Here is a 22,902-nt window from a genome sequence, read left to right on the forward strand (position 1 = left end):
GATATCAACATTAACCTCATAGATACCAATTCATCTAATTCCTCTAGTTATTCAAGCATCTTCCATAGTTTTGGATATGAATGTTTAATTTCTCTCCCTACTCGTTGCCCTAACATTGCCGATGGCACCGTAATTGATCACGCATTGTCGAAATTAACAAATCCACCTGAGGCTGGCATTATTACCACCGATATTACAGATCACTATCCTATCGTTCTACGCCTGCGCAATCACTCAGCCATATCTAACACGTCATTTTACAGAGTTATACTTGACAAAGAGATGTTCCTTGCTAGCGTAACTAAAACTGACTGGTAAGAAGTTGTATCATTTAATGAACCTCAAAAAAACTTTTTCGCAGTTTTTAACGACACTTTCATCGCATTTCAACTGCCACTCTCATAAAATAAAATGCAGAAAAAAGGTATTATTGCCAGAAAATCCGTGGCTTACAGATAGCCTTCTGAAAGCAATGCGGTCACGTGAAAATTTGCACAAGAAAGCAAAGAAGCAACCTTTCAATACTAAATTACTTGCCCGTTATAAAAATATTCGAACTCACTTTCTGCACAGCTGAGAAGTGCGAAGAGAAATTATAACGAACAAAAAAATTATAGAACGTGGTAGTAACACTAGAAAAAAGTGGGAAATAGTTAACACCTTTTTAAGCCGTAACTCTCAGAACGTCATTTCGAGAATCATTCACAATGACATGGTACACATTAATCCGCTTGATGCAAATGCCTTTTGTGACGCTTTCTTCAACAACACTTCTGATTCCGCTTCATGCTGTAACATGTCCTTTAAACGCTTACCTCATTCATTTTTCCTTTTTCCAACAACACCTGATGAAGTATTTTTAGTAATTAAAACGCTTAAAGCCACTAGTGCTGGCCTAGATAATATTAACGCCTACCACATTAAAGTGATCACGGAACATATCGCTAACGTCCTCTCAGCTATCATTAACTTGATTTTTAAAACAGGTGTTTTCCACGTGAACTTAAACGCGGTCGAGTCACTCCCGTTTTCAAAAAAGGTGATCGTACGCTTACGCAAAATTACAGACCCATTTGCGTTCTTTCATTTTTTAATAAAGTTATTGGAAACCTTATCGAAAAGCGTCGAACAAAATATTTAGATAAATTTAGTATTCTTTCCCCTTATCAGTTTGGCTTTCGTTCTGGCTTTTCAACTACTCTAGCCCTTATTTCTCTTGCTGATTATCTTAAAAAAGCGATTGATGATGGTAATTTTGCAGCGTAGATATTCGGTGATCTATCCAAGGCCTTCGACACACTTAATCATACAATTCTTTGTGCTAAACTTGAGGCCATCGGAGTAACTGGTCCGCCTCTACTTCTCATCCGCAGTAACTTAAAAGATTGAAAAGAAGTCGTTAACATTTCTGGGTACTACTCTAAAGAAGCTACTACTAACATTGGTGTACCACAGGGGTCCATATTAGGTCCTCTACTTTTCCTAATTTATAGTAATGATCTGCCTAGTTGCCTCTCCTCATCTAAGTGTATTCTTTACGCTGATGATACTACTATATTTAGTTCTAACAATTGTATATCAACGCTAACACGTAAGCTAAATGAAGATCTCGTGAAAATTTCCACATGGTGTCAACTTAACAAGCTGCAGATTAACCATAAAAAGACCAATTTTGTCGTCTTTGCCTCACATCAGCGACCGCCTGAGCTCAATCTATTTCCATCAACAATCACTTAATCACTGCAGTCGATCATTGCACCTATTTAGGTGTGGAATTTGATCGTCATCTTAAATTTCACCTTCACATAGCTAATGTGAAAAAACAATGGCATACGGAATACGCGTTTTAATGAAAGCACGACCATATTTCTCATTTTCTACTCTCAAGTCGCTTTCTTATGCTTTTGTTCATTCTAATATTAACTATAACATTGGATCACGGGGAAGCACTTATAACAGTCACCTAACTTCGTTGCAAGTCATTCAGAATCAAGCTATTCGACTAATAACATTTTCACCTCGTAGCATTAGCGCAATTCAGCTGTTACATGCACATAATATTTTGAATGTGACTGATATTGTTAAATATAACCTGGCCATATTTATTTTTAGGTCATTAAACAATGATATTCCAGTAACCACCATACCAAAGACATCCCTTACTAATGTAAATAATACTAGATTTGCATGAAATATGAACTTCATTTTACCCATCGTTCTCACCAACTATGGTAAGCAGTCATTACATTTTTCAGCTTTATCGCTGTGGAACATATTACCATTCCCTTTAAAATTGTTCAAAGCTCACAGGTTTCGTACAGAACTTAAGTATTTTCTTTTAGCTTCCTCCGACTTCCCCATTTGAGGGTACTATGTGTTATATTCTTAACTTTCACTTCGTTTCTCTACATGTCTCTCGCGTTTTGTTTACTTCTTTCTTTAAAGCAATTTTTTGTAGTTTCACTTTTTGTTGTCTAATCCAAAGCCTTGTTATTGCTTAATACATTCATCTGCTGCTTTTCTGTTCATTTATGCCTTGTCTCCTAAAACCTTTATTATCTGAAATTTCACATGTTGCCATTGATGTTTTATTAAATCTTGTCATCATGCACAGGAGGTTCCATTTCAGTTTCTAACTACGGGACCTCTTTCTGTATATACTTATCATGTAATTATCCCCATTTTTGCTTTCAATAAACTGATTCTGATTCTGAAGACCAATGTAAAGTTTCTATAGATAGATAGATATATTTAAAAAATAAACATGCCGTAAGCAGACTGCGAGACGGCGGCTATTAATTTTGTGTTCGATACAATAAACATCTTAATAATTACTGGTTTTAGTTATGATAATTTCTGCTTGGACGGCCTGTACATGTACTAAAAAACGAGTAAATTAATGCATAATGTATCATTTCACTCTTTGCGCACAATTTCTCGCTCCATGCACCCTTGAGACTGCGGCACGCAGCCGCTAATGGCACGCGAACTCACGCAGAAGAACAAACACGAAATTTCATCAATTCTAAAAAAAAAAAGAAAGCTTTCTTAAAGCTTGCTGCGCATTAGCTTAAACAAATGTTTGTACGTATGCACATTTCAGTGACACTTCAACTTGAATATTTGCCTTTCGACTGGTGCACTTAATCCTGTGAGTTCAGTGGGTCCGTCTGCTGACAAAGCCAACAATAGATACATAGACAAGGATACAGTGTTCATTCCTGTACTCTCGCATAATAATTTTCAATTCTATCACTTGCGAGCTGATGGATGTCCATAAGCGCAACACTGGTTTACGCGCTTTGTTCGTGCTTGTCTCTCTTTCTTTCTATCTCTCCATTCCACTCTGTTTCTCTCTTTATCTCTGTTAACCCTTCCCCCTGCGCAGGATAGCCAACCGGAACTACCTCTGGTTAACCTCCCTGCCTTTCTCTACATTATTTTATCTCTCTCTCTCTCTCTCTGTCACTAAACATGGTTCTCAATTTTATAATGAAATGACAAAGTGGTCCCCATTACAGCTGGTGACTTCGCACGACCAAGCGTTACTGTGACGATTACGGCAAAAATCTTGCCGTGTGCGTGCCAAAAACGCGATATACTTGTAGGGCACACCATAGCGTGGGGCTCCAGATTAATCTTAAGGACTTCGGAATCTCTAACATGCACCTAAATGAAATTACACTGCAGCATGTTTCTGTGGGCGGATCACGCAGCGTCTTACTTCACGTCCTATAAACGACGGGGAAACGCACAGACGAAAGCAAGCGCCCACAGCAGCAAGCGACTCTCTCGAACCTTTAAAACCAGCTCACAAAGCGATCGGGTTACTCATAGCCCGCAAATTGCGATGGATAGCGTGTTTCCTGCACGCGACGAACTCTGTGCATGCCAACTGGAGTGTGTGTGTGGAAAAAAATGACCGCATTCGAGAATAAATTTGCCCCCGCTCGCACTTTGCTCCTCGTAGACCTTAAGCCATCATCCTTTTATTGCGAAAGCAATACTGCTCGCACCTTCGGCCCATCGGTGGTCGTGGCGCCTCCTTACACAGCTGCGCGTCACGTGACCGTGTGACGTCACGCCAGACCGAGAGACGCGGCCCCAGCTCGCGGCATCGATGGTGGAGGTAAAGCCTTGTGCGCCGCTGCTGCGGCGCTACCGAGAGAGGGCGCTCGCTGGTGTGACGTCACGCTAGGAGAATAAATGGGGCTACAGCTCGGCTCCTCGCAGTGGTCGGCGCGCTGCCTTGCGCTATGTCGGATGATGAATAGCCATAAGTTTAACAAAGGGCAACCATGGCCACACCATCAGCCGAACCAACGCGCAGCCAAGGGTATTGCTTTCGCAATCTTCCAGGCTTAACCAAGCTAAGCCTTCAGCCAATTTTTTTTATAGTGACTACAATTTGAAGGTACGTGTCAAGCTATTTTTTTTAGTTTGGGAAATAGAAAATAGATACAAGCATGTACAGGCGCCATCCTCTTACGATGACAACAAAAAGAAAACATTTAGTGTTTGTTATCGTACAAGTAAATTTCTAACAATATGAAGCCAACAGAAGCCAAGGAAAGCATAGGAGAATTTATTTGTACTTGTCTATCGAAATGTAGAAATGTTATGCTAAACAGGGGTGTGCGAAAGTTTGAAAATTTCGTATAACGAATTGCAAATTGTTTTATACTTAACTATCGCTAATACTGCTTCGCCTTTCCGGAGAAACTGCATCATCGTTCTCTCTCTCTCTCTCTCTCTGTTTTTCTGCTGTGTATGACTACTGTTGATTCTTATTTCGAGTCGATCCGGCTTCGCCTCATTTCGTTTACTGAGTGAATTATACAGGATATACCAACTATCATGCGGCAAGACTTAAAAGAAGCGCAATTGCGTTATTCGAAGAAAACCTAGTGCACATTCTTTCAAATAGAGTGGAGTAGCCGCCAGTATTTTTTTCGTTACTGAGATTTAATTAGGTAATTATAACTAATTATCTAACTCGAGAAGTACATTCGTCATTATTAAAGTGTCAATGAGGCATTTCTAGGCAACCCCAAATTACATCTAAATGTGGTGTTTTCAGCGACGTACGGATTGCGTACAATTTTTTTCCGACTGCTAAAGAAACGCCACGAAAAATGAAAAAAAAAAAAAAAAAACACGTCACTGCGCTCCCACCCGCATCGTAAAGCAGCGCCCTCAAACAAGCTGACTGACAGCAACTGCTTTGCCTGTCGCAAACCCGAAATGGTACGGAAGGTGATGATAATGGTACGGAAGGAGCACCAACAGCAGGTTTCGTGGCTTTGCAGCTATTCCTTCCTCTCTACGTGACACTTGCTATCCGTATTTCAAGGCCGACTGATCACATTGATAACAAAAGCCCCTTGATAACGCGACGGAAGCGCCGTTCTGACGACGCAAGAAACGCCGAAAAGCAATGTAATAGGCATAGCACGTTTCAAACTTTCCATGCTTTCCCGACTTTGCTGGCATGGCATCGAGAGAGTGCGCGCGCACCTAAATTGCGCGCCAGAAACTTGTTTCGAACCAAAACCAAATTAAAGTGACGGTGTTATGTTTCGTGAGAGTGTATACCCGCGACAAATACAGTTCGTGGCAAAAAATAAAAGCAAAATAAGCTAACCGGGAAGCGACCCACATGTAAAAAAAAATGCAAAACCGATGCGTTCATGAAAGCAAATGTCACGCTTCTAAATGTGCCCGATTGGCAATCGGGACATGTGCATAAAAGAAAAGAAATTGACGCAGAATCTTCTCTGGGATTTATCTCAATACCGCGACGCGTAAGCATCTTGTAATACTGACGTGGCGTTTCGAGGTAGTGTTTCGTATAATTGCGAGAAGGACCACGAAAGAACCGTGAAACGGAGAAACGCGGTTGCAGCACCGAACTGTTAAGTGAGACCAGCACGAGATCACGTAGAAGAGGCGAGTAGAAGCACTGTTCACTGGTGTTATAAACATCCCGTAGCGGATGTGGGCATGGGATGAAACGACCAGAGAGATAGATGTAGGAAGTGAAGGAAATATATGCAGCATTTATTAGGAACACTGAACCATTGTGAACTGTTATCAACCGTGCTCCGGTAGCGGCTACGTCTGGCGCGGCGGTGCGGTCGCTATCTCGAAAGCGATCTGCGAAAGCAGCAGGGTGCGGCATGTGCTGAGAGCTCCGTGAGCGCTGTGTTCTCGCCGCTTCATGCATTGGCGCTGAAGCGAGAGGCAGCACGCAGGTGAATTCGCTTGCTGGTGCGGGTGCTATGTTGAAAGCGATCGTCTTACGGGAGGCTTTTTCCGTTGGGTAAGGGGTAGAGAAGCTTGCGCATTTAAAAACATCCTTGTGCCCTTATTATCTATGAATTCGTAAGCGTGTGTGTGTGTGGTGTGGTGTTTTATGGCACATAGGCAACTAAGGCCATTATGCGCCAAGCTCGAGGTATAGGAAAATTTTCCGTGCAGTTTTATAAAAATGTAAATAGTCGTCGGTGGTGTTGTGTGCTTAAATAGTTGGAGTTACCTCATGATGGAGTAAGAAAAAGATTGTAACAATGGGTACTGATAAAAACTTTTAAAGGGGGTCAGGTAACCTCAGCGGCCATCCTTGCCAGGGCAAGGATCTCGAGGCTCCTAACCAATCAAATAAAGTCCTGAGCCTTTTTCTCAGAAATGAGAAGTGGCTGTGGTGTATGAGGTGAAGTACTGCGTGATGATTTACATATTTTTAAGAATACCAGCTTCTGTTAAAAATCTAAAAACGCTAGACATATCTACAATTGCATTATCACTCAAGAGCAGTGCTGGGTGAAAAGGGATGCATTGGTTATAAAACGGGGATAAAGCACTTTTTCCGTAGCTTTTCCAGTTTACAGCATGAAATTAAAATGTGTTTGACTGTAAGTTCATCTCCGCAAGTGCAAATTGGTTTGTCTTCTTTCTTCAGCAGAAAGTTGTGTGTAATGTGTGTGTGACCTATACGGAGACGGCAGATAATGACTTCCTTGAAACGCTTCTGGTGCACGCATGACTTCCATTCTCCTAGAACTGGTTTTATTAATTGTAGCTTGTTATTTAGTTCGTTGTTCCAAGTGGACTGCCATTTTGCTCTTGCATTACTATGTAGTAAGTTCGTAATTCGTAAGCGCCGTTGAACACCAGCTGCTGCGTAGAGAACGTGTTCGAATAGGTCTCCTTCTGCAGCTACGCAGTACTGAGTCCGCTTTACCACATCTTCTGTAGCTTTCTCGATGACCGACGCTGGAATTCTGCGGCAGACATCCGTTATCCTAGCCGTGAGCTCATCTGACGTCCGTCTCTATCTTGTAAACACGATCTTTCACATAACGTCCCAAAGAAAGAAATCGAGTGGAAAGAGGTCAGGTGGCCTAGCTGGCCAGTTTACAGGCCCGTGCCTTCCAATCTATTGCGCATGAAAAGTCGCATCCAACCAGTTTCGTGCTCGGCTACTGCTATGTGCTGGTGTTCCATCTTGCTGATACCACAAAAGTGGAAGGCGTGACAGCGGGACTTCGCTGAGAAACTGATCCATCACTCCTTCAAGTATTTCGTCCTCGTAACGCAGTCCAGTTCAGAGTGTGATCGAAGAAGATGGGACCGTTATAGCACCGGCGTGAATTCCGAACCACACATTCAGTGACCAGTGGTACTGGGGCCGTGTGCGCTTTATCCAGTGCAGATTGGAGTCACTCCAATAATGTGCATTATGGAAATGTACCTGGCCGTTTCTGCAAAAATTGGCTACCACCACAAAAGCGAATTGACAAAGTCAGTGGAAAGGTTTGAAGGTGCGTTTTGTTTCGTCTCAGTCGCCATGTCTCTCTAATGAGCAGAAGGAAAACATGATCCCTGCCTTGGGAGCTGCAAATGGCCACAAGAGGAAACCTCAGCAAATATCAGTCATGCAAGCGTGGCGGTAAATCAAACGCATCGATTATCATCAGAAATTATGAAAAGCTGAGACAAACCGGCAGCTTCAAGAAACAGCATGTGCAAAAATTGCACATGGTGTTGCTCAATAAGTCCGGGCAATAACTCATCGGCCTTTGTGATGACCGAGGACTCCAATTCGAGAAATCTAGACGATTCCGCAAGTCCCTATTTTCCAAGCATTGCCGAAGGTAAAGTTAGTACGGGTGAAAGGCCGACTAATTTAGAATCCTCCAAATTGACGACTTAAAAATTGGTACCTGGGCGGCCAGGTCCCGCAAGCTAGCATGAGGGTTTGAGGCCATAAATGCTAGAACAACCGTGTGTATATAGGCTGAGACTCAAAAATGGAGTCCTCCGCCGCTGTTTCTTGAAGCTGCCGGTTTGTCTCAGGTTTTCATTATTTCTTATGATAGTCGATGCGCTTGATTTACCGCCACATTTCCATGGCTGATACATATTTGCGACCTTCCTCTTGTTGACGTTTGCAGCTCTTAAGGCAAAGATCACGTTTTCTTTCTGCTCATTGGAGAAAAACATGGCGACTGGGATGAAACAAAACGCACCTTTAAACCTTTGCACTGACGTTGTCAGTTCGCTTTTGTGGTGATAGATAATGTGGCAAACAAAAAACAACAACAACATCCGTGCACTTTATCTACGCTAAGACAACAGCTATCACAGCTTGTTTCCAACTAAAGCCAAACGCGACGTATTACTTCAGCCGGGGCGCGGCAGATAAGGAACTAGCTCGATCAGGATTTTTTTCTTTATTTCGTTCTGGCTAACTCAGAAGAAGCTTGTTCGAGCCGCTGCTTTATGAAGCGGGTAGGAACGCCGTCACGTGGTATTTTTCATATTTCGTGGGGTTTATTTATCACTCGGGAAAAAATTAGTACGCAATTAGTACGTCGCTGAAGATACCCCAATTAGATGTCCCTTGGCTGTGCCTACATATGCCTCACTGACACTTTGACAATTAGAATAGTACGTCTCGAGTTATATAATTCATTACAATTACATATTTAGATCTCAGTAATGAAGTAATTACTGGCAGCTACTCCCCTGTACCGGCAGCTATATGCAATGGGTTTTGTTCGAGTAACGCAATTGCTCTTTTTTTTTTCTAAATCTTGGTGCATGATAGTTAATTGGGACACCCTCTATATATTTAAGACCTTTGCGTGCAAATGACGATGTTTCCATGCCAAATAAGTGTTGTAAATTATTGTAAGAGCATTTTTTTTTCATGAGTCGTTAGCATTTCTTACTGTAAAGAGGAGCAACACTGAAACACACAACATTCGCGTACATTTTACATGCTGTTGATAAAAGACTATGCCGAAGGGGTCACTGAAGTCTGCAGGTTCCTTTTCAGGGTCGAAAAAGCACGCAAAGCAATTTGAAGCGAGGTGAAGAACAGCAAAATATTCATTGTCTAGGCAAAGGCTATCCATACCTTTAGAAATAATATTTCATTGGCTACCTCCTTCTCGTTCGAAATATATTAAACTTTGTCCTTTGTGTATACTTAAATATATTGTATATGTGCATGGTGTTTACATTGAAAATTTAAAAGAGTGTTGAAGTAAGAAAATACGGATGAAGCAGCCGCTGCGATTTCTTCTAATGCTCATGTCCTTCTATTGTCAGGATTTGCAGAAGTAAAGCGAAAGTATGAATTAAAAGCCGTGCACGTCCGCGCCAACAGTAATGCAACAAGCTATTAGCCAAAATAAAATTTTAGGTGGGGTGGGGGCAGGGGAGGTAGGCTTCGAAATCGCCGGGGAGGGGGAGGCTCCGTTCCCTCCGGAATACTCCAGAGGGGCCTCGGGCCCCGGAGCTATCCGTAGTCGGCGCCTATGGCGCTGACACTAGCAGCACTTCTAGTTATTTGGTTTTGTATATGCGTATCGTAGATACAGATGAGAGATGACGCAGGCTGCCAGGTGCTGCTGTCAACTGAATTCTATTTCAGCTTAGAAGCATGACACATAAATATATTTTAGCACACCATCTGGCATATAGTTCTACACTTTCAATAAAAACTAAGATACCTAGCCTCATAAATGTATATGTGAAAAGATGAACTCGCAGACGACTTAACATACGGATGATATACGTAACCACAACGTCAAAGTAAATGGGGGTTTCGCAGTTTTTATAACGTGAGTTATTTACCTCGGGTATTCGTGAACAAATCCATGTAAGGCGCGTTTATCACACCACTAATAACCCTTTAGGTCTGAAACAAAACGTAAACACATAGCCAGTTATGCAAGCTAGTCCCTCTAAGAAGCTCCTCACGAAAGCTTATGGTTCCTTTCTTTTCCCTTTGCTCATAGGCCCGGAGAGAACGTGTTCCATCTCCCGCACGTGTGAGAAGGCGACGGAATAACTCGGCGCCTGTCGGCGATGGTACAGCGGCGTGCATATAACTCAAAATTAGCAACATTAGTGTTTCGCCGCTCATTTCTAGGACGAACGGCTAAAAAAAACTGGTACCACGGCGGACGCGACTATAAACTCCATCTCACAAGTCGTTTCCTGCGCAGCAGATACTGCAGGACTCCTGAGCCAATAGGAAGGCCGAATGCCCCTCGGCATGCGTTCATCCGCGCCTTGTCGTCTGCTCACCATGGCAACAATTCACCGTGTACGACGCGCATGCGCGAAATTCTTAACATGTGTCACGCATCGCTCTAATGTGTCACGCACCAGAAAAAAAATAAAAAAAAATAAAGGACCTCTCTAATGCCGCCAATAACCAAAAAGTTACGCTCGCGGAACTATATTCCACTGCGCAAGGATATTACGTGTGTACGCCTCGTACCTTCTGCAGTGCCGCAGACGATTTGTGAACCTAATGAGAGCAGCATTCCGGGCAAGTTGGTAATACATTACTTACGTAATATTGCGCAAAAAAAAAAAAAAAACGACGCGGACGTAAGAGAAGAAGACACAACAAGCGTTTGGTGTGTTTTCTTCTCTTACGTCCGTGACGTCTTTTTTTTTTTTGCGCAATATTACTTGAGTAACTATTTGTGAAATGCAGCATAAAGAATCGACCGCTCTAAATTCCGTGCTTGCCGTATGCGAGCTACTTCTTTCGTTCTGTTGATAAGAAGGCAGCTAGGCAAAAGTAAGTTAGTTAAAGCTTGTTTGGGGAATAGAACTCGATTTATTAGGTGCGCTACTGCTACGGGTCTTAGCCGGCAATAATTAGAACTTTTAGGTAGTCTCATATGCAATTCACCATTGGCGATAATCATCGATCAAACACCGGCTTTATTCGGGGGTGCCAACAGCTACTTCTCGTGATATTTTTTTCGACTAACGGAATACCTTATGCGCAGAACTTTTTAGGTACGCGACTTTTAACATTTCAGAAACGTTTCTAAACCAACGTGTTGTTCAGGCGCTGAAGCGTTGAAATTTACATGTCATTGGCGAGCGCAAAGCGTGCCGCCCTATTTTGCATTCTCCCTCATTTGCATCTGTAGCATAGAAACCAACAGAGCGCATTGTGAGTCGATTACTTCTGGGAACGTCGTTTTCACTGTACGTCGACTGGCTGTGACAGCGGAAGCGCTTATGTGAGCGTAGCATCGAATATTGCACCTCCTGCTAGCATAATTCTTGCGTTGTGTGCCGTTCTCAAATAACAGAAGCGCGAAACATCGCGTCACGCCAAGAAGCGAACTTCGTTTAGCACATATTTAGATGTCAGAACTTATATAGCTTCTTTATATTCTTGAGATTCTAGTAGGCGCTCTAATGTTTGCGATTTGAATGCTAAAGAAAGATATGAACATGAAAATAAATTGCAAAGGTCATCGAATCACTTGAAAAAAATAAGTGTACCTGACTGCATAAACATTCAGCGTGTGTCAGAACTATTGTTGCCGAGTGCACGACTGCCGACACGAAGAGGAAAATACGCTTCGCTTATTTTGCAAAATTTATTCGCCGACGAACAATGTCAACCTGTTTATTAAGGCATATAATATTAGGTCTCTTCGATTTGGCTACACTTTCCGCACTAGTTTCACTCCAGTACAGTGCGAGTGCAGTGCCAGTCGAGAACGCTCAAGTGCAGTGCCTGCACAAGCGCTGCACGTTTATTTCAGAAAGGAACAGAAAAGTTCAATCCTTGAGACGCGCCACAGCGTTACAGTGTACTATGTAACAGCGTGCTGCGTGGGATCGTTATAGCGTTTGCTGCTGTCCCTAAACCGCTCTACAGGTGTTATTTGAGTTGGTGCGGTTCCTCGCGGTTCGAGATATGCTTTGCTTTCAACTACGCTGTGCTCGAGGTTTTTCTCACGTGCGTGTATACTTCTGCAATCTGGCAGCACCTCTCATCGCCTTAGTGCAGGCCTGTTGAGAACCATTTCATCGAATTTGCATGTAGCGAAAGGGAAGGTATTTTTCTTTTCGTTATCATTATAATGGCTATCGTGATAGTGCATACTACGTCCTGAGAACGGAGTTGCGGGCCTAGTTGCTGCTTTTTCGCCAGAGAACGCATTGCAAGCCATTCAACGACGGAAGGCAATTTAACACGTCACATGACCTAACTAAACTGCTCTCACTACCATTCAGCCATCGAACATGTATTCTGCACTCTTATGCCAACTACAGGAACTGTTACAACAAAAAGCGGGAGGTATTCACGTCCGCAGCGCCATTATTAAAGTAGCACTGCGCCGTGTCGTCTGCTACCGAGAGCTTGCACGATGTCTGCGTTTCCCAGGAGAGGCGAGCGCACAGGAGAACAGTGAACTCGTGGAGAACTTGCCTTGCACGAAGTGAAACCAAAGTGCGCAGTTCACGTGGCACGTACGCGCTGCACTGTGAAATGGAGGACAAAAGTGATGCATTCCCTCAACTATAGTGCAGGAAGTGCAGCCAAATCAAAGATGGCAATTTATGTCATTCTCGCGGTGCGATTATTTTATTCGAGCACACTGTTTTCTTTTCTTTTTTTCTGTGCGCGTAACTTACGGGCAGGAAAGTGGCGCCAACGAAGGAACTTTAACCTGCAATGTGGTATCTAAATATAAAAAGAATAAAAGAATAAACTGAACATCACTTGCGAGAAGGAAAAGATCCGCCTGCGGAGACTGGTTTCCGAGTGCCCGGGATATAGGTGTTATCCTATGCTGTGCGTGCAGGGAGCAGGTATATTACCGCCTGGAAACAAGAAGACGACACCAAACCGCTATTTATTTCTTACGGCGAACAGCGGAGTATCTCTTCATACCAACTGCAGTGTAGACGGGCGAGCGGGCCTACTGTTTCCGCAGCAAAGGCAATATAGCCGCACCAGCGAGACTCGTTCGATGTGGTCTCCCACAACAGACGCGCAATAACTGGAAATATACGGACCGCACCTGCGAAATATCAGCGGGGTTCCTTCAACAGCGGAACCGAAAGTGAACCGCTGAGCGCGGTCGATTTCTCTCGCGAGAAAGACAAACAGAAAACAACGCCAAGCGCCGGCCAGTCCGCTCGATGTGAACGCGTGCAAGCCCCGGAGAAGGGGGGAAGTATATAATGCACCACTTGCGGTGCCGCCGCGCTAACTGCCGGCTCTTCTTCTTCGACGTAGTTGTTGCGTTGCTGCGGGCTTCTCGAATCGCAGGGCGCTTGCCGCAGTTCGCGTCTTGCTTGGAGCGTGCAGCAACAGGCGCACAGAAAAGAAGCGAGCGGAGAAGCGCGCCGCAGGAGGTGGTGGCGGCGCGGCGGGAGCTACTGCGCTCGTCGCCCGCTGCGAGCGCTTGGCGCGCCTGTGCAGCAGTGCGCCTGCGTCGCCGGCGCGCAAGCAGCCGCCGCAGCAGCAGTAGAGCAGGCCGGTCGGTGCGTCTTGCCGTGCTCGCCGTCGTCGGCGCATCCGTTGGGTGTGCGTGCCTTCGCCGTGCGTGCGTGTGTGTGTGTGTTTTGTGTGCGTGTGGCGTCTCCCTAGCCAGCCAGCTCGGCGCAAGCAGCGGCAAGGTCGGCCCCCGATCAACATCGGCCATGGGAGACGACGGAGGCGGCGGCGAGGAGCAGCTGTCCGAGCAGTTCACTTCGGGATTCCGGCTACGAGCGCGCAAAGGCGCTCTCAAGAAGAAGAACGTCTTCGAAGTGAAGGACCACAAGTTCATACCGCGCTTCTTCAAGCAGCCCACCTTCTGCTCGCACTGCAAGGATTTCATCTGGTGAGCCGAATCCGCAACCCTTTCCTTTCTTTCACCTCGCGCGCGCTGCTTCCACTGCAGCAGCGGTTGGGATAGCGCGCCACCCGAACCACGGGCGGTCCTCTCTGCGTACCCTTTCCGGGCCTCGCGGAAAGCCCGTGAAAAACACTCGCGGGAGCGGTGCAACGAGACATTTCGCCGAGTCCTTGGCCTCGGGCGCCCCCTTCTCTATCCGGAGCAGGCGGTCCCGTCCTCCGCTGCTTTGACAGCGCGCACGAGGAAAACACGCCGCTTGCGTGCCAGCCGCACGCGGCGTGAGCTGCCGAGTCTCGTCGCTAATTCGAAGGCTTGGATGCGCTTCTCCTTCGGCTTGCGCAGAGGGGATCCAACGTGCCCGATGATTTCGCTCGATTCTGCCGCGCGCGCCCACCGAGCGAGCTCGCACGCTGGCTCCTTTCGTCGTGTGCGCTGATTTGAAAGCCGTCTGCGAGAGTGGGGAACGCCCATCCGCGCGCGGTGCGAAACCTGCGAGCCGAGCGGCTGCCGTTTCCCCCACTTGTCATTTTGTGGAACCGGTAATTTCGACGCGCGTAACGCACCCCTGCTGCCATTTTTTACGCGCCTCGACAACGATTTGTTTTCGTTTTTGAGCCGGCGTTTTGGGGTGCCGTAGGATGGCACGCACAGAAACTGGGTCGGGCGCAACTTGCTCGATTAGCGAGTGCTTCGCGAAAGGAATTTCTCACGAAGTCATGCCGTCGCTCATGGTTTACTTCGTGGCTTCTTGAGGCAGTTTGTTCGGAGTTGCGGATCTCTGTGCAGCATTTTTATTATTGCGCGCTTTTTTTTTGGTTAGTCGTGGCGTGAACTTTGCTGGCAGTGGGTGGCACCTGGCGGTCTCCCAACTGGCGTGCCGTGCAGACATCTGTCTCGGCCGAAAGTGCAGAACCCCTTACGATGACTGCGCAGATACATCAGTTCTTTTTCTCTTCCGTTAAATGAGGGCGGTTCCTTTAAATAGCAAAGTGTACCCGGCCGGTGTGCACATTTCGAACCCTTCAGCGCACCGCCGTCCGAAAACTACAGCACGTTGACACTTTAGGAAAATGCGCAGGCACCACAGGTGTCTAGCTACAGAGTGGGCCATTAGTCATTACGACTGCATAGTTGGACATCGTGTTCAGTTAGAAGAAATTTAAATAATTTTGGTCTTCATGACATTTTGAGGGTTAGCTGTTACGTTATGAAGGGCGCACTTTTTCGAATGCACAACACTAAAACGATGTTGCATAGCGTGACAGGCCATCGTTGAGAACATTCAGAACACAGGCCGTGGCATTACTTGAGATGAGGCAGATTTCGTTATCAGGGAGAGGATAATGTCAGCGAGTCTACATCTGGAATCTGCGTTCGTTTGTAGCTCAGAAGAGACGCTTGAGAGAATTTGACTTCCGCTGTTCAATAGACAAGTTTGGATAGCATTTGGATATTATCGGGAGGTGTTACCTTTTTAATTATCTCCAAAATTGAACTGCCGTATGGATTGTAGTTTGTACATCTGTTCGAGCAGATGCGATACTAACTACTCATAAATATGTACGGCAGAACGTATTAGTTTCAGAACGACAGTTCTATGTAGAGAGTTAAGTTGTGCGAGACTGACTGAAGCTTGTGCAAACGCAAATCCTTCATAGAGAAGTATTTCGGGCTCACACATACGCTCCGATGGCAGGAAAGCAAGATAAGATATCCTAAAAATATTCCTGTGGAAGAAAACAAATGCCGCGCATGCTCCTGTGCCACACTATCTCGGAACCAGCAAACTGCGAGACGTGAGCGCAGTAGGTGACTGACTCTCATCTTCCTTATCTATGCATATCATCGCGGGCGTAAACCTTTATCACCTGTACATATCATCAGCGCGTGTCGTGCCTTCGTCGTCATAGCTTGGTGAGAATAAAGCGGTTCTTTATAATGTGTGATCTACTACGAATATTTAGTGTTCATCGTTTACATGTTTGACCCATAATCGCTCGTCATGCCATGCGCTCGTGTTGGGGCAGTTGTAGTGGAAAACAGTATTAGCAATGGTTTTCAGCGGGAGTAATGCAATCATTGCTTTCACCAAATTGTCTTTTCCTTCTCTAACAAAAGTGAATAGAAATGAGGTGCACCCCTCTAAGAAAATGAAAGGGTGAGCATCTTCTAAAGTGCTCGTTGATACATTTTTTGTTGTATTGTATATCAGTAATGGTCAGTGGGCCATTGTATACAAATCAATTTTCTTGAGTTTTCACTTCTGGGCTGCTTGAATTAAAAAAAAAATACTATGGAGTTCTGAGTAGAATTCTTGTCACGTTTGGTAAATGGATTGCGCTAGGCGAACAATATATTCTATTGTCACTATTTTTTGTATCTTTCTGTTAAGAAGAGGGATTAAACACTAGGCATTCTGTTTCTGAGAGGCAAAGGAAACCTGCCACTTTGTTAAAGGTTCTCTCACTTATTGCCATGTGCATTGTTGTAGCCTTGCAGCTTTTTACTTGGGAAAATGTGAAGAACTTGTGAACTTGGTATTCTGTTCATTAAAGGGCAAGAAGGCTTCGTGAAGAACGACTTCATTGCATGCAATTTGTACTTTTCGGTATAACCACTGCCAGATAAGGATCTCAAGAACTAGGGCAAAAAAGTTCAAGCTTATTCTTGTGTGTCATATTATAACGGACGTGTACTTTCGCAGTTTAGCAAATTCTGTTCTGCGGATAGTATTTGGCTTTTATTTAACGTTGTAGAAAAGGGTAATAATGTTGAAATTCTGGAACATAAACATCATGTTCCAGTCGATAGTTAACACACTCGCGCAGTTTCGTACGTGCGCTCCAGGATCTAATAAAAACGAAATTTTCGTAATTTCATGGCTTTCTTAAGTTGTATTTCCCGTATGGAAAGTGATATATCTTTGTGTGTAAGGTAACCATTTTCTTGAAATGCAGATACTTGAATTGTAATCTGGTTTATTGTACCATACATCCTTTTAGAATTCATCAGCCTGTGGAATACGTACTTCAGGGTTATTGTGGTTGACATCGTTCGTACATCCCGTCCGTGAACGAGGGTGAACGGAGTCATGCGCGTCGTCTCTTGTTTCGCCGTGTTATACGCAAAGGTGATGTAAGGTAGGATGTCGTCCCAATTTTTATGATCAACATCCACGTACATGGAGAGCATGTCTTCAATTGTTTTGTTTAGGCGTTCTGTTAATCCGTTGGTTAGTGGATGGTAGGCGGTTGACTTCCGATGAGCCGTCCCACTTAGCAGCAAGACGTGATCTAAAAGTGCCGCCGTGAATGCGGTTCCTCGCTCTGTTATTACGACGGTCGGTGCGCCGTGTCGCAACACAAGATGCTCAATGAAAAAGCGCGCCACCTCGGCTGCTGTGCTTCTCTGGACTGCCTTCGTTTCAGCGTAACGTGCGAGATTGTCGGTTGCGACGATAATAATCTATCAGAATCTGTTTGGTAATAGCTAATTAACGACATAAAAAGAATAATGTAATGTTTGTAATAATGAATTCCATAATCTAGCGGTACGTAAAACACGTGAACTCCACATTCAATGTTTGGCGCCGCGCTAGCCCATTGTCTGTTGCGTTGCGTTGTTGAGCTCGAGGTCTCATATTTGATCCCGGCCGCAGCGACCCTCATTTCGATGGGGGTCGGGGGAGGGGAGTGCTAACAGAAAAAAAAAAAAAAAAAAAAAAATACGCTCGCGTACTTAGATTTAGGCGCACGTCAAAGAACCCCAGGTGATCAAAGTCAATCGCACTGTATGGCTAATAGTATGGCGCGCCTCATAACCAGATAGGTGTATTCGCACATAAAGAAGAACGAATTGAATTTTTTTAACATTCAGTTTTCCAAGAAATTTAAGCTGCGTTCTGTGCCGCATTATGTTTTCATCATTCTTTTTTTTTTTCAATGGATACAGTCGTGGGCGTTGAACTGGAAGAGGCTGGTTCAATTAATGCTGCTTCCTCGCCTTGGTGGGACACGTACTTTGACCGCTTAGCGAAAACGGTAGTAAACGTTTGCCAGTATGTGAGGCTTACGGGTGTCAGTTAAACTTAGGCCATACATTATTTTTTTCGGATCTTTGATCTCGTGCACCAAGCAGCGTGACCGTGGGCTCTGTGATCTCGCCGCAAGTTCCGTTTCAATATTAGCGCGCGACGTACCGAACCGCGTGGCCTCGGACGAATCACTTCTACTGGTCACACTGTACTTGTCTGTCATGACGTGAGCTGGGACGTTTTGCCGGAGAAAGTGTACATGAGCCCCGTTGCCGAGAGTGACTGTTCAATGTACCGGGTGTTTCGTTTTTTTTTTTAGACCATACAGACTAAAAAAATAACCTGCAGCAGGTATCATAATTCTAGTCATTTAGCTGGATTGCTCTAAGAAGCGTACATTACTTGAACGAGAAATCCAGATGCATAATAGACCAATTGCCAGAAACTCACTAATGAACTTTTTAATCCCATACCTCACGGCACATATTGTAATTAACGAATCGTAGCAGGCCAGTTCGCGGCGCGTGTACTATACTTTAAACGAATTTTCAGGACGACACCAGATTCGAGACATTCGTTCTCAAAAACCCACCATGGTTGCTCAGTGGCTATGGTGTTGGGCTGCTGAGCACGAGGTCGCGGGATCGAATCCCGGCCACGGCGGCCGCATTTCGATGGGGGCGATATGTGAAAACACCCGTGTACTTAGATTTGGATGCATGTTAAAGAAGCCCAGGTGGTCCAAATTTCCGGAGTCCACCACGACGTGCCTCATGATCAGATCGTGGTTTTGGCACGTAAAACCACATAATTAAACATTTAACATTCGTTCCCAAAGTGTGTGACGAAACACATTGGCTTTCCAGTTGCTTTTGTGTTTGTGTACATAAAACGGCAGTTTGTTAAAAAAGAAGTGGTGCAGCAGGGCAATTGTACCACAAATTCCGCGGCGCATATCATATCTCAAAACCCGTGCGATCCGTACCAGTCGTTCCAAGTGCACGGATAGGCCGTGAAAACTCACCGACCACAAGTGACGCAATGTAATTGCCGCAAAGTAATTGGTCAAAGTTTTGATTAGTGAACTTTTGTTAATAAATCAGTTTGGCACTTAGATTCCTCGAGTGAGCAATGTCTGCCGCTTCGAGTGGTCTAGCTCAAGCACTATAATTACGCTACATACAAGTCACATGCGGTTTCTTTAAAAATTGTATTGTCTTGCAGAAGCAGCCCATATATGATGGCGCAAAGACTTTGAAGTCGACGGCGCTTCATAAAGAAATTTCGTTGCGCTATAGCTGAAAAAAATTCTTGTGACGCAAGAATGGTTAACAGTTGTACTTGAGCGCACTTTTTTTTAAATGTCGTTACAAGCGTCCCGTCTTTCAGACAATGCCTGTTTTGACGTCACTGTAGGCGTCGTGACGGCGGTTCCGGTTTCGAGGTCTCCTCGTTCTAAATATTATTTTATTTTGTTTTTATACAACTTTCATATTACGCTGAATAAGAGGCGCAGCGAAATCCCACTTCTCGATATCAAAAAAGAATCACTGGCGATTCAGCAGTTTATAAATGCGAGAAAAATACGTTGGCACGACATCGCACCATTTCCGAGGCCCCATGGATACCCATGATGTAAACCGCGTTCACAAGATTGTAAATTGTTGTTCCAGAGCTCACTTGACACTCATCGTATATATATATATATATACGCACACACCTACCACGTGACCGGCCTCCCGCACTTCGCATGTATATATTCCATTTTGACACACGTAATTCTAACGCAATAAAACGCCGCAGCTGTTGAAAAGTGGGCGTGACCGCTGCGGAGAATTTCAAGGTTAGAGGACCAGATCCTTTTCTGGGACACTTAGTATTTGTCGTACATTATGTATTGTCAGACAGGCGAACGAGGTCCTCTATAACGAAGTGGTTGGGGCCTCCGAAACCGTCCTTTGTACAGGTCACTTCGTTGTAACGGTCGCGCATCGCACAGCTCACAGTAGAACCCGGACAGTTATTTCTTCGTTATAAGTGGCATATCGTTGTAGCCGCTTCTTCCGTAGCTGTCCCTGTTATAGGTTTAAAGCCCTTCCTACGCAAGAAACTGAGGGGTCATTGGCAACCTACGCGGTACACTGAAACACATAATAAACTTCACGTTATGAAGCCAAACGTAGGAAACTGGCCAGCAATTACAAAATGACGACAAACTGAGGTTATCATATCTGCCGTCTTGGGATAGGTCGCACGTGTGGCACTCACTCGTACCAATTGACCGGGGATGGGCCTCCTGTCTGCGACAAACGTAGCGAGACGCTAACGGTCCTTCACGTCTTGTTAATGTGTCGTGAAGTAGAAGCTAAGAGATCGAAAAGAAAGTACTTTGCCCCGGCATACAGGTGACAAATTACCCTCCATCCGGCAATGTTTGTCGGATTGAACCACTTCTTTTTTTACATTAGGTTTATTTAAAGTGTTTACCAGATCTCGGTACATTGAATATTATCAGCCCAAGGTATACGTAGCTCATTATGTAAGGCTGCTGCTGCGATAGCATCTTTTGTAATACACGGGCCTCCCACACCCGGCGTTCAAGTGCTCACTGGTAAGGTACAAGTTCTACTCGCTCACACATTTAGTGCATCATCCCTTGATAATATAATGTTTATGCTCATATCATACGCCATTAGTCGTTTTCATTATTGTAATACCTCTACATTTTATGCATCTTATAGAGCCACTTATTTTTAGGCCTGTCTACAGCCAAGTCACGTCTGCAATTCACAATTCTGGTTCACAACTCTGACATTTGCCGCGTTCTACCATCGACGGTCCATTCATTATCTTTCGCTTGGCGCTCTTTGGCCATATGTGGCCGTAGCACCAATGAAATTAATAAATCATCGTATCATCTTTATAGCGGCGGTCGTTGTATGGAGGTGCTCGACTGTGCATGGTCGCGGGTCTGTACGTCGTTTCTCCTTCCCTCATGAATTTAATTCTGTCAGCATGAGAGAACAAACTGGCCGCACACAGGCTTGTGCTTTTGAAACATTTTTACCTTTCCAGACGCGCGCGTTTCTTTCTTCTTCACATTGATGTATCGCTGCGGTCAACGGCGTTCTGCTACATTGGACCGGATGTAGCGGGTTCGATTACCAGCAGTGGAGCCAGCGTAAAGAGTGCACGAAATGTCCAGAAAGCGCAAGCGCAAATCGATTCAGAGCCCCGCGCTCCGATGTTCCAGTTGCAGTGCAGCTTCGGGGCGTCGGGCCTCGTCAATTATCATATCGCCGCGGCAGTCGCGTGCTTCGCCCGATGTTGAGCGACCGCCGCGACGCGTTGGGGACATTGGAAGATGATCGATGCGTCTCAATGTCGCAAGGACGAGTGACTGGCCACGGGCGACGGCGCGTTCGAGTGCTTCGCATCGCGTGTACACCTCATAGCCACCTGGAAGCGTCTCCAACGCGCCGCCCAAATCTCTGCACACTCCTGGAGTGCGTTCTGTCGCCGTCTGTCTGGTGCCGCCGCCGTCGTCTGCTCGGCGGCAACTGAACGCGACGAGCCTCCGAGCCGTAGCCGCAGGTGCTCGGGAAGTGGTGCGACCCGTTTCTGCGCCTCCCCCCCCCCCCCCCCCCCCCCCGCCTTTTTGGCAGTGGCGCGAACCGTTGCTTTCTTCGTCCCCGGTGTATGTTTCGCGCGGGAGAGAGAGGCGAGCGTGGCGGAAGAGCCGTCGCTCGCGTTTAGGCGGCGGCGGCCAAAGTGGACTGCCGGTGTAGTACATCTCGACACTCGAAGGCGTTGACGCGCATTCGTTTGAGCGAGAGTGTTTGCAGCCGCGTGCGAGTTGCGTTACTTTTGAGGCGAAGGCTGGGTTCGTGCCCTACAGGGGAGTTGCTACCGGGTTCGTTGCGCAATGAAGCGCGTGCAGGGATGGCGAAGACTAACGAGCTGGTGTCACTCGTCCTTTCCTGTGTCATGTTTTCTTTTTTTTTTTCTTTCTCCCGCGCTGCAAGTTTTCGTCGTGGATCAGCGTGCTCTCAACTGCGAAACTTGTCGGAGCACGCCATCCGTTGAAAAAAAAGAAAAAATTTCGTCGCAGCCGTAGTTGAGTTGCCTTCCGATAGAAATGGCATGTTTAATACTTCCCCGAAAAGAACGCCTACCGAGTTGCGATATAAGAGAAAATCCAAGGCGATCGCGATGCGACGTCGAAATTTCCTTACGAGTTCCGTGTGCCGAATAATTGGGCAGTCGTCTCTGCACGACGTGTCACGTATGTGTGTGTGTGACTTCGTGTGCGCTGTTTAACGCGTGTCACTTGGAGTGTGCCCTTCCTGGGCACGCCGTCGAAAGATTGCCCTAGACGGGCGCGACCGGAACGCGCGCACAGAAGGGACAGACGAGGCTTTCTTTGCATACTTGCTTTGCATACGCGTGCCTGCTCACGCGCCCGTCTTCCACGCAGGAACATTTCGCTGGTTCCGCCAGTGAACTAGCTACATTGCTGCGTTTCTCTTCATTAATTATTCTTGCGGCAGTCGTGTATATTCGTTACTGCAAGTGAAGCCGTGTAATTAGTTCTAACGTCGTCGTTTAGTACGTGCATGCCAGTCTCTATAAATGAAAAAAAAAAAAAAAAGCTACGGGCGCTCAAAAAGGTCAAGGGGCCCGCTC

At 45.5% G+C, this 22,902-nt stretch overlaps 1 protein-coding gene across 3 annotated transcripts in view; it reads left to right on the forward strand.

The window, feature by feature from the left end:
- The first annotated feature begins 13,787 nt into the window (after nucleotides 1-13,787).
- The window catches only part of Pkc53E (Protein C kinase 53E), a 201,647-nt gene continuing 192,532 nt past the window's right edge, over nucleotides 13,788-22,902 (forward strand). For all 3 annotated transcript variants that reach the window (XM_050174285.3, XM_050174284.3, XM_055068175.2), the window contains exon 1: nucleotides 13,788-14,168. In XM_050174285.3, coding sequence (XP_050030242.1) covers nucleotides 13,987-14,168 — 182 coding nt within the window. In that variant the 5' untranslated portion in view covers nucleotides 13,788-13,986. The remainder of the gene's footprint in view (nucleotides 14,169-22,902) is intronic.

The sequence above is a fragment of the Dermacentor andersoni genome, chromosome 8 (assembly GCF_023375885.2).
Source record: "Dermacentor andersoni chromosome 8, qqDerAnde1_hic_scaffold, whole genome shotgun sequence".
In the NCBI taxonomy this organism is placed as follows: Eukaryota; Metazoa; Arthropoda; class Arachnida; order Ixodida; family Ixodidae; genus Dermacentor; species Dermacentor andersoni.